The following is a 14,345-nucleotide window of genomic DNA, read 5'->3' on the forward strand; positions in this document are numbered from 1 at the left end:
AAAGTAAAAATCATGCCTAGTACAGGGGCAATGAAAAGACTGCACCGGGTGTCAGATCTGAACAGGCCAGCCATATAGTGGATCTAACAATTGCAACTGTACTCCGCCCAAGAAGGGGGGGGGACATATGGTTACCAGGTACATACCACAACCATGATGGTTTGTCGGTTACAGCGCCTTGAGATAGTACAAGTACATCGCCGAGGATGATAATGGGTGCCAGATGCATACTAGAAGCAGAAAAGAGTGATGAATACAGTATCTGCTACCGTCAGTGACCATCACTGGCTTCCATAACTCTGCATGAAGAGGGGCCACATAATTGCCTAGCACACATTAGAGCCAGGAAAGGGCAATGCAGGAGCCGTATGGGCACAGATTGTACCAATAGGGCACAGCACTTGGCGATACTACAAATACTCCGCCTGAGAATAGGAGTAATCTGGCTGCATGATGCACACTGTAATGAGAGTGGAGACATGGCTACAGCATCTGAAAATGATATAGGTACTCCGCTTGATAAAGGAGTAATATGACTGCGTGATGCACACTAAAACCAGACAGGTGTGATGGCTACAGCATTTGGAGATGGTACAGGTACTCAACCTAAGAAAGGAGCAATGTGACTGCATGGTGCACACTAGAACCAGACAGGTATAATGGCTACAGCCTCTGGAGAAGGTACAGGTACTCCACCCAACAATGGAGTAATATAGTGCATGGGACGCATTAGAACCAGACAGGTGAAATGGCTATAGCATCTGAAGATGGTACAGGTACTCCGCTTAATAAGGGAGTAATATGGTTGCGTGGTGCACACTAGCACCAGGATGGTGTATTGGCTACAGCGTCTGGAGAAGTAATACAGTGGCCTGGAACACTCTCCGACTAGGAGGATGTGTTGAATATAGCCCCTGGTAATAGTTAAATCACTCCAGCTAAAAAGGAGATACATTGGAACCAGGAAGGTCTGCCGGATTCAGCATTTGGCAGTGGTACGAGTACCCCCCTGTGAAGGGGAAGGCATACGTACCTGGGACACCACGTAGGTGTACCGGCGTGATAAACACGGTGGCGGGTAAAGCACCACCTACTGGAGAGGCGGCAAGCTGACTTACCTGTGTGGATAATTACCTGTGCAACCAACTACTGACTTTTCCGAGTCAGAATCGGTGCAGAGGAGTGCCCCGATGAGGCAGAAGAAACCTGAGGCGTTTCCCTCAGTGCTAGTCCCGTCCTTGGAGGAAACCAGGATGCAGGGGATGAGTGGGACCTATGAGGGGAGAAGCTAGGCCGCTATTGGACTCTGCCCCCTGATATAGACCGAGGCAGGAAGCAAAGGACTCCGGGGGAGGGGGGGGGGGCAGGGAAGAGTGGCATAATATCATCATAGCTGATAATGGGTGCAGGCTACAGTGGAGGTGAGGGCCCCAATTTGGGGAGAAGGTGACCCCAGAACAAAGTTTAGGGTAACCTGACTGAGCCCAGGATCCAGACACCGCATGCAGGCCAGCCAGGCCGACACCACAGCAACCCCCAGCCACAGAAGGAACAGATGCAACCCAGGGGGAGGGATAGAGGGCAAGAGGACCAGCTACAACATGAACCACCAAACAGGGGCCCAAGATAATAATATGTCCCACCAATGACATTACATGCTAGCGGGGGGGCACTGTGAAGATGGGGAAAACACCCTCTGGGAAGAAGGACATCTCGTCCGTCCTCCCACCAGAAATTCCGTCCAGAGACCTCTAGAAGGCCATGAGGGAGGCAACATCCCTAAAAAAAAACAAAAAAACAGGAAGCCAGAAAAAATGTCGGGAAAGAGTTTGGCCTAGACCCGGCAGAATCCCGGGGCTAGAGTAGATAGTGTAGCCGAAAATGAGGCACCCCCGGCGGACTGATCCTGCAGGGTGCTGGGAAATGGAAAGAAGGTCCAAAAGGCTACAAAAAAGGGTAGGCACGGAAAGGGGGTCAAAGCCCATTGGTGAAAAAATGACCCAATAGAAGCCCTGGATGGCAGGGAAAAATTGTAAAACAGAAGCAGACTTGCAACACCGGCAGGAGAAGAGCAGGTCGTGTCTGCCTCCTACGGACAGTAGACTAAAACTGATTGGCCTAGTGTCTGTGGAGAGGGTATATCCCACCTAGACGAAGCCAACCTTTTTCATATCTAGTGTCACCTCCTAGTGGTAGCTGGGCGTATACCCATGGTGCCGTTTCCCCCAATGACATTAACGAGAAAAGGATGTGGCTGCTTTTGTGCTGCTAAAGTTTTAAAGGCGTTTTCCGAGACTTTTATACTGATAACCTATCCCCCGAATAGGTCATCAGTATCTGATCAGTGGGCGGCCGACACCCGGGACCCCCTGCCCCCGCTGAGCTGTTTGGGAAAGCATCGGCGCTTGCAGTAGTGTTGCGACCTTCTCACAGCTTTTCCTAGCCATGTGACGTCACATTCATTTGTCACGTGGCCAAATCGCAGCTCAGCCCCAATGAAATGAATGAGGCTGGGCTGCGATACCAAGCACGGCTGCTACACAATGTATGTACTGTGCTCGGTGCAACGCTACTGCGAATTACAGGATAGGTCATCAGTATAAAAGTTCTCAGAAAACCCCTTTAAAGGTAAAATGCAATCTCCTCTGTCAACTTCTATACATACATTCATTACTGTGAGCGTGTACCTACCTGCATGACAACGGTGACGGGCGAATCTGGATTCACTTCTTCAGGTGACACAGCATAGCCCATACTGGGCACTCTTACAAGTCCTTAAAAAAAGATATGGAATGACAAAATCAATAGGACCCAGGCAATATAATAACATGGTTACTACTGGCAGGTAGTGGATTATATGTCTCATGATATGTAACAAGGAAAGGTGCAAAATTAGGAGCTTGGATCCCAAATGTGATTCAGAAATCTAGTTTTGCTGTGACAGCAGTCGGGTTCTTTACAACTCGAGCACATATCATTACCAGGGTGCCAAATAGAACCTTGAGACTGTACAAAAGAACGTTTGCTAGTTAAATGCCTCATAACAGAGCTTTGATGGTGGAGACATGGAGTGGAAGACAGTAAAGGTCCATTCACACGTCCGTAATTTGGGTCCGCATTCGTTCCGCTATTTGTGGACCCATTCACTTTCAATGGGGCTGGAACGGATGCAAATCCACATTTCCTGGATCCGCATCCGTTTTTTTCGGGATCCGCAATTTCGTTCCTGGAAAAAATAGAACATGTCCTATTCTTGTCCGCAATTGCGGACCAGAAAAGGCATTTTCTATTATAGTGTCTGTGATGTGCGAATCGCACATTGCAGGTGTCAGTGTTTTGCGGATCAAAACACTTACGGACGTGTGAATGGACCCTTAGTCCGGGGCCTTCTTTAGTTTAGTGAAAATGTAACAAACTGTTTGGGGCATAGCAATCTTTCTTGTAAGTGCAGACAATGGTAGCTGTAGACCATAGGGTGGGTTCGCATCACGTTTTTCTTGTAAGTTTAGCATGTACAACAGGGAACCTCCAGACGTACACGCTAAACATGTTCAGATGGCTTCATTAGTCAGACGGAGGACAAAAGAGTGTCCGTTTGCCCTCCATCTAGCTGGTGTACGTCAGTATACTGCACAAAACAGCATGGAAAAGCGTAGTAGAATGCAAAAGGATCCATTTAACGGAGGCTATAATAGATTATGGGTGATGGATACCTCTGTATGGCATCCGTCGCTGGCCTCTGTTAAACAGACCCTTTGGGTAAATGCACATGTTCCGGATTTATGTGCGCAAAATTCGCACTGAAATCCACAGGTGTTCACAGGGAAATTAGTGCGGACAATCTGCATTAATTGGTGCGGATTTGGTGCAGATTTTCCTCTCCCCATTGAAGAGAAAATATGGTCAGGAAAAATAAAATAAATTGACATGCTGTGGATTGTAAAATATGCTCCGCAGGTCAAAATCCACACAGAAAAATCTGCATTATGTACATGAGAATTTAAAATTCTCATAGAATACAATGTGCAAGACCTACGATGCAATCCTGTGTGCATTTCGCCTTAGAGAGCTCCTGTGACATCACTGCCCATATATCGACAGTTATCAAAGGAACTCCCAAGGCACACAGACTGCACAGGGCTCCAGATGGCGACCAAAATGGTCGCCAATGCGACTTAGAATTGCAAAATGGCGACAAGACTTTGTAGTCTAGACCCTCCGCTGCTCTGCCGCTTTAAGAAGACACAGCAATCCAATAACAGAGCTCTGTTATTAGTGAGGAGGCTGCTGATTGGTCAGTATGAGCGTGCTGCCGTACCATTGGCTGCTCCTGTCACCCCCCCTTCTCCCGCGCTGAACACAGCAGCTTGCTTTTCAGTTATGAAAGCGGGGAGTGCGCTCACTGCCGACTGCTCCATAGACAAGGGGCAGCTAAAGTAGACGAGCTCTTCAGTCCTGCAGCGCACAGAGGAGAGCGTTCTGCGCACACTGCGCCATGTGCTGAGGGTGCCCTGTGCCCCCCATGTAAGGGGTAAGTGGTAGAGAAGAGAGGGCAATGATGGTGGACCGCTGCAGTGCGCTCAGCCAGTAACGCTGGGCTTTGTCTCCTCACACTAGCAGATGAAACGGATTCCATAGCTGCTTTACACAATTCTGTCACAGGCCTGGTGCACTTTATGTCTGTGTGCTAAATAAAAAGAAAGGAATGCACTGTTGCCAGCACGACCAATCATCGTAGTGTAGTGCAGGGTTTCAAATCGGGACAGTGAATGGGGTCGCATTGCAACCCTACAGTTGTGAGAATTATTGGGGCTGTCATGACAATGTGCAGGTCGCAAAATGACCCGTCTCACTAGTGGCAATGATCCATTGCTACACTGCGATCTCTGGCCATGTGATGTTTGTCACAGCCAAAGGCCCCTTGCAGACGAGCGCTCCTCCCGCAGCGAGTCCGCAACGCAGCTCCCGGCCTGACCTCCCAGCGCTGCCAGGGGTCACATAGCATTATATTGATTAATGATGCTATGTAACCCTTACAGTTCTGGAATGTATTAGATAACACTGACATAATGCTGTCCATGTAATCCAGAACTGTAAGGGTTACATAGCATCATAAATCAATATAATGCTATGTGATTCCCGTCAGTGCTGGGAGGTCAGGCCGGATGCTGTGTTGCCTACTCGCTGCGGGAGTAACGCTCGTCTGCAAGGGGCCAAAGTCACCATGTAGCCCCAGGCTTATCTAACCTGTGGTTATGTAATAACTGGCCATTTGGGACAACCACTTTACACCCCTCTTTTCTTTTCTTTTTTTTGCACTTAGTCCATCCTTTTTGTATGCACAGTACGGCTGATGTGCAGGAGAGGTCCAACGGCGCTCCTCATTAAAATATGGCTGTTACCTGCCAGGCTTGATTGAGGTGGAGTCTCGACAGAACAGCAGGGTTAGGGCATGCAGCATCGCAGACATGGTGAGCGGGAGAGGTCGCAATTAGGGAACAAAGTTTTATTTCTCACTGTGTTTCTGAAGGTGGGAGTGGGGGGAATGTCTAAGAGCTTGAACTCGCTTCATCTGCTGCCGACAGTGGTGCAGCAGAATGGGCGAGGAAAGGGTTAACAGACAAGGGGCTGTGAAGTTAGGAAGTGCAGAGAAGCTTGGGATGCCCTCCAATACTGTGCTGCTGATGATAAGGACTGGTAAAGAGGGCAGCGACTTATGCCTATACAGTGGGATACGTTCCAGCCTTCTGTCAGAGGTACACATCAGGAGACCTCCTGGCGTACACCTCTATAAACGTGATGTGAAGCCAGCCACAGACACACATTACATAGAATGTTTATCTGTCAGCGTTTCATTTTTAAAAAGTGTCAAAACTCAGGATGTGGAATACACTGAAACGGTATTAAGTGTGTGATATGTACCCAAACGCTGCTCCTCTGCCCCTGGTATGGAAATAACCTCTGTGCGCTCCCATGGCAAAGTGTTTATGACGGTGAATGCTTGACCGGTCGCCGGCGGCTGGGACGGAGTCTTCAGTAGTGACTGCAGCGCTTCACTGAGAAGCTTAGCTCCTTCTGTTCTGATTTCTATAAAACAAAATGAAATGGTGTTATTTTAACCATAGGGGGTTAATATTCCCCTGTACAAACACTGTTCATCTGTCAACTAGGACAACCCCGTCACGAACAACACTGAAAGACCCATCCCTGCTACACACAACCATCATTAGAAGCGGGGTCCTCGTTTGGGTCTGTAACACAAGAGAAACTCAGAAAGATAACGGGCTGAAATAAATGATCTTACCTTCATAATATCTCAAGGCATCTTCAACCACCAGCTGGATGCAGCTCCCGGGGAGCACATCATGGAACTGGTTCAAAAGCAATAACCTTGAGTGAAGAAAGTCAAAGTACAACATCAACTCATCAATACAGGACATAACCGCCAGATTGTCTGGGACTGGAACGTCCTCACTTTCTGAGAACAGATAAATGAAATATTGGAGAAGTATTGGAGAAGTCAAATATACATTTAGGGGGTCATTTATTAAGCTGAAATACGCCTATATTAGGCTTATTTCAGGCGCATATTGCGGCGCAACAGCTAGTTGTGCTGCAATCGGCAACTTCGCCCCGGACACGCCAGGTCTAAAAGAGTGGGCACGGCGTGAGCGGATAAGGGGACAGGCTGGCAGGCCCGTCTCATTAACTATTTTCTACGCCTCTTCATAACTTTGGCGTAACCACCGCCAGCTTAGGGGTTTATTAAGACTGTCGTCTAAAACACTGGTCTTAATAAATGTGACCCTTAGTATTGAACTGGATAAGATTGAGAAAATTGGTAATACGGACAGTACAGTACAGTATGTTCACACGAGGTGGCAAAAATATGCCCCAAAAATGTACAGTGTAACGCGCTGAAAACTATATGCATTTCCTAAAAAAAAAAAAAAAACTGCTGCGGTTTCTCTCACAGTTTTTACCCCACATCAATGTGTGTGGCTTTTGGTTGGGTTTCTGTGCGATTTTATCCACTTCTGGAGCCGATTCCTTGCTGAATCGTAAAGAAAAATTGTTAAAAAACTGCACACTTAAATACTATACGGTTCAATGGGATAAAACCCCAATTAAAAATCGTATAATAAACGTCGGAGCAGACATGCAATGTATCAAACCTTTGCCTTTTCTAAGGCATAAAACTGCTACAGAAAAAATTGAAACCACAATGTTAGAACACAGCCTTAGATCTGGTTGATGAATCACTTGTCAGCCTCAGTTTGTGCCTTTATTTTATTTCATAAAGGATTATGGAAATTGAATATTACTGTGACATAGTTGGCTAGAAAGTTTTAGCTGCCATCAAAATGAAGTTTAGTGGGTCATTTATTAAACCGAAATATGCCTAAATTAGGCGCATTTCTGGGGCAGATTCCTTTGCACTGCAATCTGACTTCTCCCAGCTCACGCCACATCTAAAAAAGTGGGCATGGTTTGGGCAAGGAAGGGAAAGGGTCAGCAGGCCCCTCTCATCCATCATTTTCTACGGCTGGTTTAGGCATACAAAATAGTCTAAATGTAAGCCATCAAGGAAAACAAGATTTTTGTATAACTTACCAGTAAAATCTCTTTCTCGCTCTTCTTTGGGGGATACAGAAGACCTTGGGTATAGCTCAGCTCTCTAGGAGGCGTGACACTAAGTGAAAACTGTTAAGCCCCTCCTCCAACAGCTATACCCTCAGCCTGGAGAGAGAGACTGCCAGTTGCGTGTCCAAGTAGTGAGAAAAGGCAATGTCCAACAAGTGGAACCAACAAGCCAACTACCCAACGAGGTAAACCAAGTCCGGAAACCGTGTAGAAAAAAAACAATGAATAGGTGGGTGCTGTGTCCCCCAAGGAAGAGCGAGAAAGAGATTTTACTGGTAAGTTATACAAAAATCTCATTTTCTCGCCCATTTTCCTTGGGGGACACAGAAGACCTTGGGACGTCCGAGAGCAGTCCAAGAGGGGGGGACCACAGCTCCAAGGCGAAGCACCCGAAGGCATCAAGGAACCGCTGCCTGCAAACCCAGGCGGCCCAAGGCAGCATCCGCCAAAGCCAGAGTATGCACCCTGTAGAACTTGGTAAGGCGTGCAAGGAAGACCGGTGACCGCCTTGCACAATTGCACGGCCGAAGCCCAATGCCTCCGGCCCAGGAGGCACCGACCGCTCTGGTGAAATGAACGGTGACACCAAAGGCGGAACCCTTACCTTGGTGCGGTAACCTCAGCAATATCCATTCTGATGAAGCAGAGGAAAGCCACCCTGGAGGCCGTCAAACCTTTGCGCGGACCTCCTGGAACCACAAGAGTCCGAGCATCGACAAGAGCCGGTGATCTCCAAGTAAAACTGCAAGGCCCAAACAACGTCCAATTGGTGAAGTGTCCGTTCCCAGGGGTGGGAAGGGGAGGACGATAGCCTCGTTGAGATGAAAGGCAGATACCACCTTCAGAAGAAAAAAAGGGATAGGATGGAGAACAGCCCTGTCCTGGGGAAGGACAGAAGGCTCGGAACAAGAAGGGCCGCCATTCAGACACCCGTCTGAGAGACACGATAGCTACAGAAACACAACCGTACAGGACAGAAGGAGTAGAGAGAACTTCTGTAACGGCTCCAAGGGAAAGCATGGAGCGCCGAGAGCTCAGTATGTAGTTCCCAGGGCGGTACCGGGGGACGGTACAGAGGAACCAAAGAGCCACTCCGTGGAAGAAGGTCTTGACAGGCCCAAGAGGGGCCAGGGAACGCTGGAAGAGAATGGACAGCGCCGACACTTGACACTTCAAGGAACAGAGTCCCAGTCCCAGGTCCAGGCCGGACTGGAGAAGCACAGAATCATGGGGAGAGAAAGGCAGAGTGGGGGAATGCCCAGCTTCCCAAAGAACCCCAGGTAAGAACTCTAAGTCCGACAATAGATCCTGGACGAAGCATGGCTGGGAGCGAACACTAGCATGCCCGCTGGAATCGCCTGGGCAAGCGGGAAAAAAAAAAACTATGTGATCAGGCGCAGACCAGTAACACGGGCAGAAGAGTCCGGCAAAACTGGTCCCGTCGGCCCCCGAGCAACGTCGTCCCGTATCCACCCGGATTGGGGGAGCAGAAGGACAGACGGAAGGAACCAAAAGGGTCCGCCGAGCATCCGACAGATGCCAGGACAAGACAGGCTAAAGTCCATGTCGATGTTGCCACCAGAGGAAGGGGTTCTACAGTCCCGTTGTGGGAGATCTAAGGACAATCTTGACCGAAGGGTAGTCCTCCCAAGTTACCGAGAAGGTAAGTCCACAGCAGGACCATCACCTAGAATGGAAACGCAATCTGCACCCAGCGGGAGGACAGAACGCGGTAGACCCGGTAAATAGGCACACAGCTAGTACAGCCAGTGTGAACGAGAGAGACGGTACGAGGCCACAAGGAACACCGGAACCATCCAAGTGAACAACCATGCTCTCCCCAGAGGGGAGGGCAGTGAAGGAACAGCCTCTGAAGCCTGGCCGGGGCAGAAGCCACATCGGAGTGATATGCCCCGAGCGGGAGCCAAAATAGAGCGGGCGAGAAAAAGCAGTCGAGACAGAGGCCGGCATAACACCCTCCAACCGAAAAAAGGAGTGGGTAACAGGGAAGTCATAGTAGGACAGCTCAAAAGCAGAACACCCGCTACTCTGTGAGACGCCCGACTCACCACCTAGCAGAAGGCGAATACCCTGATGTACCCAAAGTGGAGGTCCCCCGGACCTGGATAATCGAGCACCCAAGAGAAGTTGGGTGACCTTCCCGAGAAGAGCGGCCCGAACCTGGTAGCAGAGCAGAACTAAAGCGCAGAGAACGCCAATAGGAAGGACTCATACCACACTGCATCCGAAGAGGAGGAAATGGTAGTAGGCGAGGGAACCGTAGTCCCACCAGAGCCAACGTAGAATTCGAGGGGTCGCTGCAGACAGCACTGTCGTCCATGTGACCACTTGTGCAGGGAAGCAATGTCGCGGGAGGACGAATGGGTACGCATCTAGGAACCACGAACACTCCCCAGGTGGAAGGGCCAACGAACATGTCACAACGGAACCCCAATATACAATCCAAACCCGAGAATGAGTACCACCTAGCTCGGTGCAGTAGAGAGCAAGTAGAGCCCGTCCGGGTCAGGTGGAAGCAGAATGATCTCTTCAGAGAAGAGTGCAAGGCTTGCGGCAAGCATCGTATCCCAAGAGAAACAAGTATGTCGCAGGAGGAAGGGAGGCATACGTACAAGCAGCCCCGTAAGCAGTGAGAAGGCCAACCCACCTACGGGTAGAGAAGGCATACACGGCCCAAACAACGCACAGAGCGCACAAGAACGTCCGCTCACTGCAAAATAGTCACTCAGAGAAGGGGGCCAGCCACAGAGTCCCACATTATCTACGGAAGTGCAAAGTGCAGCCTGAAAGGGAGTTATGCACAAGACTAGTACAGCATGCGATGGAACGCAAACAGTCCACCCAGAAAGGGGGCAAATGTACCTGGCAAACACTGCAGTCGGCAAGGGTGCAAAGGCCCGCCTCAAATGGGGGTGATGCCAAAGGCCAGTACCAATTTCAGAGAAGTAGGACATACCATATTCCGCCCAGAAGGGGGCCATGCACATGGCCGCACAGTATCCAGCAGGAACGCAGGAGGAGAAGCCACTCTCTCACCATCAGCCATCTTCACCCTCGGTTCGTTCCAGCAGGGTCGCTCCTTCAGCTACTGGCACCGTAGTGGTAGGACGCTGAAAGAGGGACTTGGCGTGCGGACGACCCTTGCGCTGGCGGGATGCAGGGGAGCTAGGCTGCCCTGGTCCACCTTGCCTTATGTGGGGGAGGCAGCAGTGCGGGTGACCGGCACTGGCGCAGCTCAACCCCAGGAGAAACAGAGAGGTCTATTGCGTCTGTTGTCCCTGATGGTCTGGAAGAAAAAGAAAAAAGTAAATCTAAATTTAAACAACAAGGAGAAAACAGCCCTGCAGAGCAGGGAGTGTCTTGCCTCCTTGGACACTAAGCAAAAACTGGCAGTCTCTCTCTCCAGGCTGAGGGTATAGCTGTGGAGGAGGGGCTTAACAGTCTTCACTTAGTGTTACGCCTCCTAGGGAGCTGAGCTATACCCAAGGTCTTCTGTGTCCCCCAAGGAAAATGGGCGAGAAATTGTCTTACAATTAGAAGCTGCGGTGGATCCGCCAAAGTAAAAACGCCAGTTTTAATAAATATGTACCTTAGTGTTTCTCTAGTGCCACAAAGTGTTGTATGAGTTATTATAAAAATATGTTGTATCTGGATTGTGAGTTGTCTAGTACAAAAAAACTTGATTTTTGTACTTACCGTAAAATCAGTTTCTCATCCCCTCCTCTCAGCTATACCCCTCCTGCAGACACTGAGCTAATCAGTTTGTACAAAAGCAGTAGGAGCAGCCAGGAGAAGCCAACAGCAAATAATAAAAAGGAAGAAAACCGGAGATAGGTCATCCTGAAGAACCAGAAGGACCCATCTAGGAGAACCAGTAATGTACATACAAGGGTGGGAGCTGTGTCCCCCCAATAAACGGAAGAGAAAGAGATTTTACAGTAAGTACAAAAATCTAGTTTTCTCATCAGTATCATTGAAGGACACAGTCTTGACCTTGGAACATTCCAGAGCAGTCCCCGGGGTGGGTCATAAACGAAGAAGCCATCCTGCCAATCTACGGACCACTTTCTGCAAAACTCTACGCCCCAGAGAAGTGTCAGAAGATGCAAAAGGTGTGCACTCTGTAAAACTTGGAAAAGTGTGCCCAGGCGACCAGGCAGCCACCCTGCACCCCTGAAGGGCCGAAGCCCCATGATGTACTGCCCAACCATTGCCCGAGCAAAATGAGCAGTAACCCAGAAGGGTGGAGCCCGTCCACTGATGCGGTACACTTCCACAATAGCCAAACAAATCCATCGGGAAATGGAAACTTTGGAGACAGCCAGCCCTCGTCTCGGTCCCTCCGGAATGACGAATAATGAATCCGTCCATCGGAAAGAGGACGTCTGAAACAGATAGATGCAAATCCAAACCAGATTCCCGCTGATGAAGGGCGACCGACGGGCAAGAGCCGCTAGATCCGACACCCTACGGATGGAAAAGACTGCCACCAAAAAGGCCACCTTGATGGACAGGAAGCAAAGGGAGACCTGCTGCAAAGGCTTAAACTGAGAGGACTGGAGAGCACTGAGCACCAGATTAAGGTCCCAAGGATTCAACGGAAGCCGATAAGGAGGCGCAGCCCCCCCTCCTTGCAGAAAGGTCCTAACCGCAGAAAGGGAAGCCAAATTCCGCAGAAAAAGAATCATGTCTAGATATCAAGGGCCAAAGAACTGCAGATGTGACAAAACTTGCCCCCCATGGGGGAGGAAGTAGGGATGCCTGAAGGCAGAGGCCCCACACACCATACCGGACTGCCAGAAGAAAAGAACGCTCCAGCGGAACATGTCGAACAAATCAGGGCTAGAGAACCTGGACCAGCACAACCCGCGCAGGCACCCTACAGCAGAAAGGGGGCATACAAGCCCCCCAATGGCTATGAACACTAGCCGAGCAGGCAGTAACAGGATGTGGAGAAAGTTCAACTACTCGCCCTGCGAAAGGGGAGCAGTAGAGAAGGCTGATGCGGCTCAGTAGGGAACTAGCATCTAGGGGTGACAACAAGGACAGTATGACTGCTCTACCCGGGGAGGGGTGCCATGCAAACAATACACATATGCATGTGAATAAGTGCATACCCAAAACCACAAGGAGGCAACACTGATGCGGTCACCGTAGTAGAAGGTAGAGGCAATGCACTACGTGAAAAGGCTCGAAGCCTGCGCCCTAGAAATCGGCAGGTTATACCATGCACCAAAAGCCGTACTAATACCCATGAGAAGTGAGCAAACCCACCAGGTTAGACTCTCATCAACAACATATCCTGCTTAGCTTCCAAATGCACATGTAGGTTAATCACCAGATTACTAGAGCATTTTTCTTTAGGAAAGAACCTAATAAAACACTGAGCTATTAGAGAAAGTCTGGGAATAAGCAGCAGAAGTCCCACTGGGTCTGGGAACTCCTGGCCTCCAATGGGTCCGCATTGTATCCGCCAAAAAAAACGGAACGGACACGGAAATAAACAACGTTTATTTGCATGTAGCCTTAATGTCAGGTATGAAAGTTAAATACATGAAAAACAACATGACTCACCCACAAAGAATGCTGCTTCTTAATTTGTATTCATTTATTCATTCATATTATTTATTCAATGTATTGCAAAAATGCATATAAGAAAATCTTAGTGCAAGTATATCCCTATAAATGTGAAAGTCCATACCGTCCTGCGGCTGTGATGCACTTGGCTGAACAAGTCCATGGAGTCAGCGTCTGCACAGTTGTGGATCTTTTGGACTAGTTCCAGCCAAGTTCATCACAGCCCCATGACCGTATGGACTTTTCACATTTATGGTGAAATATTTGTACGAACATATTTGTTTTTTATATATATTTTTGCAAATATTTGACCCCCAAAGTAGCACACTTTGGGGGTCATTTATTAAGACCAGCGTTATCCCATGACTAATGTAAAAAATTAAAACCACAGAGCATATAGTACATGACAATCTCTTTCTAACAAAGCTAGAACCAGCCGTGTACCTCACATGGATCCAGAGATCTCCCCATTCATTGTTCTGCTAGATTTATATCAAGCTGACAACTCAAGGGGAGTGTCTTTTCTGCTGCAGCTCAGGGGGCGTGTCCATGCTCTCCCTATCACAGCTCAGGAGTCAGGTAACTGATGAAACTGAGCATGTGCGGCCATCTCAGTGAGCAGGACGAAGAAAGAAGAAAAAAAGAAACAGCAGGTGGCGCTACAGATACATTTCATTGAATAACTCAGTGGCTATGCTAAATTTTTAATAACATTTAATTAAAAAAGTATTCAGATCCAGGTGCTGGTTTGAAAACTGTACAATATTTTTCGTGGGACAACCCCTTTAACCACCTCAGCCCCCAGTGTTTAAACACCCTGAAAGACCAGGCCACTTTTTACACTTCTGACCTACACTACTTTCACCGTTTATTGCTCGGTCATGCAACTTACCACCCAAATGAATTTTACCTCCTTTTCTTCTCACTAATAGAGCTTTCATTTGGTGGTATTTCATTGCTGCTGACATTTTTACTTTTTTTGTTATTAATCGAAATTTAACGATTTTTTTGCAAAAAAATGACATTTTTCACTTTCAGTTGTAAAATTTTGCAAAAAAAACGACATCCATATAGAAATTTTGCTCTAAATTTATAGTTCTACA

General features: G+C 48.5%; 1 protein-coding gene across 1 annotated transcript in view; it reads right to left on the reverse strand.

Annotated features, from left to right (window-relative positions):
- Positions 1-14,345, reverse strand: part of MAN2C1 (mannosidase alpha class 2C member 1) — a 72,014-nt gene that overhangs the window by 27,945 nt on the left and 29,724 nt on the right. The window contains exons 15-17 of the mRNA XM_040413804.1: positions 6,305-6,390; positions 5,923-6,087; positions 2,692-2,774 (exon numbers count right to left, since the gene is read on the reverse strand). Of these exons, the coding sequence (XP_040269738.1) occupies positions 2,692-2,774; positions 5,923-6,087; positions 6,305-6,390 (334 nt within the window). The remainder of the gene's footprint in view (positions 1-2,691; positions 2,775-5,922; positions 6,088-6,304; positions 6,391-14,345) is intronic.

The sequence above is a fragment of the Bufo bufo genome, chromosome 1, assembly GCF_905171765.1.
Source record: "Bufo bufo chromosome 1, aBufBuf1.1, whole genome shotgun sequence".
In the NCBI taxonomy this organism is placed as follows: Eukaryota; Metazoa; Chordata; class Amphibia; order Anura; family Bufonidae; genus Bufo; species Bufo bufo.